This window comes from Octopus bimaculoides, chromosome 17 (assembly GCF_001194135.2).
Source record: "Octopus bimaculoides isolate UCB-OBI-ISO-001 chromosome 17, ASM119413v2, whole genome shotgun sequence".
NCBI lineage: Eukaryota > Metazoa > Mollusca > Cephalopoda > Octopoda > Octopodidae > Octopus > Octopus bimaculoides.
In genome coordinates, this window is record NC_068997.1 from 46,429,291 (window position 1) to 46,434,843 (window position 5,553).

Here is a 5,553-nt window from a genome sequence, read left to right on the forward strand (position 1 = left end):
ATATATATATATATATATATATATATATATATATATATATAAGGAACAAATAGAGAGAGGAAACAGGCGAAATGTTTACATGTCATTGATGTCAACAACGGGTGAGAGGGAGAGGGAGAGAGAGAGAGAGAAAGAATTAGTCACGGATCAAGCTAAGTGTCCTCTCACCACCGCCGCCACTCTTTCGCTCTTCTTACCATTGCAGAACATCAAAGTCAGGCTGACACTAAATGAACAAGAACACACACGCACACCAATTACCAGCTAATTTCTTAGGTTTCGCAGTACTCTATCAATCTACCCTTTTTTTTATCACGTCTGTGATACAGTTATCTATAAATTAGTCAATCTCTCTTTCTCTTTCTCTCTCTCTCTTTTTATTTAAAAGCTAAGTAGTGATACGAAAAAAAAAATATTTAATTTACAATTGCATCGAGAAATAGTTTCTCGTGCATTCGTGCAAAGCGAATTAAGGACAATAAAGAACAAATCAAATTTAGAGCGATACTATAGAGTAGACACAACCAAAACGACAAGGTACTTGAAAACAAAATCAAGCCACATTCTGAAGTAAAAATGTTTATCCATCATCTCTTTCTCTCTCCCCACATACATATATACATAGATACATGCATGCACACACACATACATACATGTATGTATACATATATGTGTGTGTAAATCTACGTGTTTAACAATTTATCTATCTCTAATCTCCTTGACTTATTTTCATAAACCACCATCAAGATCTCAACTAGCAGACAAGCCACCACCATCATCACCACAACCATCATCATCACAACCATCATCAACACTTATTTTTGTTGTTGATAAATTTTACTTCACAATACATAAAGAAAAATAGACACAATCCAACGAACAACGAAGGAGATAACCTCGACGTGGTAGGTCCACCTGCTAGGAATAGCAACCAAATATTGCTTAAATCACACCTTGACTGTCTTAAAAAGGGAGGGAGGAAAGGAAACCACATTGGACAATGTAGAAATAGGCACAGAATATCTGTAAAAGAAGATGGATAATCAAAGCTGGAACGTCTTTGATCGTAGGTGTTTGCTAATTCGGAGCCGATCTGAGGTTGATCTCAAACAATAGCGAAGGCGATCAGGAGTAGTGACGAAACCTAGCAGGGTTTGATTAGCGAGGTTGTAGAAGAATGTTGAAGATGAGGACGATATTAAGATTTCGGTGGTGTAACTAAAGAAGCCATACGACTGTAGTATCATCTTCCATAGTTAGCACACACACACACACACATCTATCTAGTGTGTGTGTGTGATAAGGCATATTGATATTTTAGCTGTGAGAATTCAAACAGGCACACGACACCTACATTCAATCCTAGTATAATGGCATTTTAACTGAAAATGAACACACACACACACACTATCTCTCTCTCTCAATCACACGCACATGTATATCTTTTATTATTCCATTCATATCTTGGATCATTATAGGAATATACGCTATAAAATCTACTCCCGCTCAGTACACAATTAGCATTACCTTGTGTGTTTGTGTGTGTGTGTGTGTGTGTGTGAGAGAGAAAGAGAGAGAGAGAGAGAGGTGGGGGTCTTTCTGTTGGGGGTGTTGTTAACACATGATCATGTCTTGCAGTAAACAGTTCACAAACGGCAATACGGAAGAAGAAAACGAACAAACAACTAAACAAAAGAACAGTAAACAAAAATGAAATGAATAGAGGCAAAATAGCAAGTAAAGAGATGGCAGTATGGTTGTGTGTGTGTGCGTGCCTATGTGTGTATGTAGTGGATTTAATATTTAATACTTCGTATTAATTTTACGGCTGATGGATCAGTTTGTGGTATCAGAAACGAAACGATAGCTAAGATCGTTTGCAACACTTGCATGCAAGACCACATTTCGCGATGTGATCCAAAGTGGAATCACTACAGCTGTGCTCGGGTTTAGAGTAAGATGCGCGTGCATTTCCTGTAAAGAGCTGGGTTTATCAATTAAATTTTTTGTTTGTTTGTTTTCGTTTTATCCACAATACCAAAGATTTTTGCACGAAGATACAGTAGCGACCTAGATGGAGCAAAGCTGTGTGGATTTTGCTTTTTTGGATCACAGTTGTGCTGTGAGTTTCAAGAATTTGTAGCATACTGTTTTCTCTTCAGTTTTCTTTTGCATCGCAGTCGTTTATGACAAAATAGAAAGGTGCTTTCCAAAAGATCCTTTTTATTTTGCCTTCAGAATTTGAATAAGTCTACAACAGCATTTTAGAAATGCAAGATGTTGATCATACAGTTGAAATGACACAAAGGGAAGGTATTTTCTTCCACCTAAAGATGAAAACCTTGTGCTTGGCACTTGGTCTTCCTATCTGATGTAGCGAATTGTTCCCAGACATCTTAGGTACAAAGTTATCCAGCATTTTGATGTGTATCAGATGTAGTAGAACCAGGTTACATTGCCATACGTAAGAAATAGGCGCATGTTGGATACACGCATTCTTTCGTTTGCAGTAAGACACACACCCCACACAGTTATATACATATCACAGACATACACGCATACACACACAAACATATATAACACCCATACATATCCGCACACACACATTTATATTATATATATATATACATCACATATATACATATGACTCAGTGATTTCACATATCATACAAACATAAGTATACATATATATATTTGTTTGTGTGTGGGTACAGATGTCATATAGCTACATATGAAAAGTGGTTGGTGGACAGAGAAACAACAAATGGGTTTGTTTAAGTGGTGTGAAAATGAAGGTACAGACAGAAGCACTTCGGGCGGGGCCCTTTCTGGAAGTAGAGAAATAGAGAGGAGATGCAGTATCTGTGTTAAAGAAAGGTAATGACCAGAAACAATGGACAGTGATGGTCTGCATTAGCATGAACAGTGTTGGAAATAAAAGAAACAATCTCATAGTACACATTAATATATACCTTTTTTTGTTGTTGTTATTTCCAAATCCAATTCATACTCATGCACTCTAGCAGAACCTAAACAGCGAGAATGTATGGTTGATCAGATAGTGAATAAGACAGGATGATGGTTAAATAGTTAATCGGGAATTATTTATGAAGATGAATAAATAAAGCAGCTAGAAAAATAAATAGGTAAACAAAAGAAAATATGTAACGAAAAGCGATGATAATTCACTTTAAGTCGAGTCTTGGCAGTAGTTTGCTCTAGTGAAATGCATGTCATTTTTAATGGAGGGGACTAGTGTTCAGTGATGACCGGTTTGGCAGCTAGTCTTATGAGAAGATATAATTGAGATGAGATACTAAATAAACAGATAAATATATATAGATATATAAATTGATAAATATAGATAGACAAATCGATAATCTGACAGAAAGCGAGATATAAAAATGTGATTTTTCTCCCAAAATAACAAACACTTAACTTACCTATATGTAATCCGATTGATGTTAGAACTATAAATATCCATTTGAATGTGGCCAGCATATTTTATATGGAGACATACAGAAAGTAGCGGTGTTTGTAGTATAATGCAGTGTTGTGGGGTGTTTAGTAGTGTTGTGGTATGATGACAGTGCGTAATGTAACACCGAGATTATTATTGTGTTTCCGTGGCTGGTGTGGAGTCATAATTGGTGGGGGTGACAGTTATGGTGTTAATATGTGCAGTGTAGCTGTGGTAGTGCGTTGCGAGTGTAGTACAAAGTGTTGTGTTATAATTAGTGTCGGCGGCAGTTATGGTGTCGTAATTTGTATACACTGTCGTGTGGTGGTGATTGTCTGCTATGTTGGTGGGGGTGAGACAGACTATTTAGTTATATTCGATGTACAGTGTCGCTGTTATTGTTGTACAAGTGCGCGCGCGTATGTCTCTCTTTCTCTCTCTATTATGTTGTATGTATGTGTGTATGTATGTGTGTGCATGTGGGTGAGTGTCCTATTCTGTGATGTCCTGGTGGTGGTGGTATTGAGTAGGGGTCGACAGTTATGGTGCGCCGTTTCACCTTTCTGTGAAAGACAGCGCAGCAAATATGGCGCTGCTGTCTGGCTTGGCAGTAATTCTCTGTGGCTGTGTATGTCTCACTGTGTATGTGTCTGTGCAACTGTGTAGACTACTATGTATGCTGCCATAGCTAATTGTATATGTGTGACCTGGCTGCTGTGTGAGTGTGAGCGTGTGTTTATGTGATTGTGTGCTCATTAATGTGTATTCTTCACTGAGTGGCTCTGCTCCTAGCTATATGTGTGAGTGTGTGTAACTTGGCTGCATGAGAGTGCGTGCCTGTAACTTGGCTCTATGTGTGAGTGCTTCGCTCGATGTGCCTGTGTGTGTGTGTGTGTTTGCTTGGCTCTATGTGTATGTGTATATGCGGCTGTAAGCGTATATTTCTGTGCCTGACTGCGTATTTCTGTATCTGAGCTTTGCCTGGCATATGTATGTGTATGTGTATGCGCGCGTGTGTCAGTCTGTGAGTGTGAGTCAATGTCTGTGAATGTATGTGTTTGTGTGTGTATCTATCTGGTTTGATCCAAATATATGTACGCGCAAATGTATGTATGTGTGTGTGTGTGTGTGTGTGTGTGTGTGTGAGAGAGAGAGAGAGAGAGAGAGAGAAACTGAATGAATGATGGCAACTGTAATTCTCTCTTTTTCTTTCTCTGTCACTCTGTCTCACACTCAGCATTCATGCATGTATGTGTAGATGTATGTGTATATTTGTGTGTGCGTTGTGATTTAGTTTGTTTCCCTGACACAGTGTGTGTATGTGTTTGTGTATATTGTATAGTATCTTGGTGTATGGCTATCTCTCTGTGTATGTGTGCGCTCTGTCTTATTCTAATGTGTGTATATATTTATACGTACATCTACATGCATGTGTGCAGTATAAGTCTCCCTATCTTTCTCTTGAGTGTGAGTGCGTGTGTATGTGTGCGTGTGTGTTCTTTGTTACTCTGTCACAGTCGTTTTTCGTTTCTTTTTGTCTCATTTCTCTCTTTCTCCCTATCCGTCTTCTTTTTTTTGCATCTCACTATTTTCGACTCACTGTGTGCAAAAAAAATATTCGTTAGTGTGACTGTGTGCATGTGTGTGTGTGTGTGTGTGTGTGCGTGCGTGCATGTGTGTCAGTATGTATCTAACTCTCTCCTCTATGTATATGACTTAATATGTGTGTGTGTGTGTGTGTGTGTGTATGTGCATCTCACATTTTGTAACTGAATGAGTCGAGTGCACAAGTAGTTATTTGTTGTATTTGCTCCCCACTGCTTCTCTTTCTTCCTCTCTCCTTTCTTCATCTATCTATCTATCTATCTATCTATCTATCTATCTATCTATAGTTACCTATAGTTTCTCATTTTTGTATATCATCGTTCGAAGATCGGAACCGCGAAACTCGGAGTAATGGTTTGTGAAGTTTCAGCTTCCATATAAAGTATAATATAATATAATATAATATTATATAATATAATATAATATATATATATATATATATATATATATAAATTTCTATTGAGTACACCGTGTTCACACTCAAGTGT

General features: G+C 37.8%; 1 protein-coding gene across 2 annotated transcripts in view; it reads right to left on the reverse strand.

The window, feature by feature from the left end:
• LOC106882102 (bone morphogenetic protein receptor type-2) overlaps window positions 1-5,237 on the reverse strand; it is an 86,050-nt gene extending 80,813 nt beyond the window's left edge. The window contains exons 1-2 of one of the 2 annotated variants that reach the window (XM_052973934.1): window positions 3,444-5,237; window positions 2,973-3,029 (exon numbers count right to left, since the gene is read on the reverse strand). In XM_052973934.1, the coding sequence (XP_052829894.1) occupies window positions 2,973-3,029; window positions 3,444-3,501 (115 nt within the window). In that variant the 5' untranslated portion in view covers window positions 3,502-5,237. The remainder of the gene's footprint in view (window positions 1-2,972; window positions 3,030-3,443) is intronic. The other variant, XM_052973935.1, reaches the window with a different exon arrangement.
• Window positions 5,238-5,553: the final 316 nt, after the last annotated feature.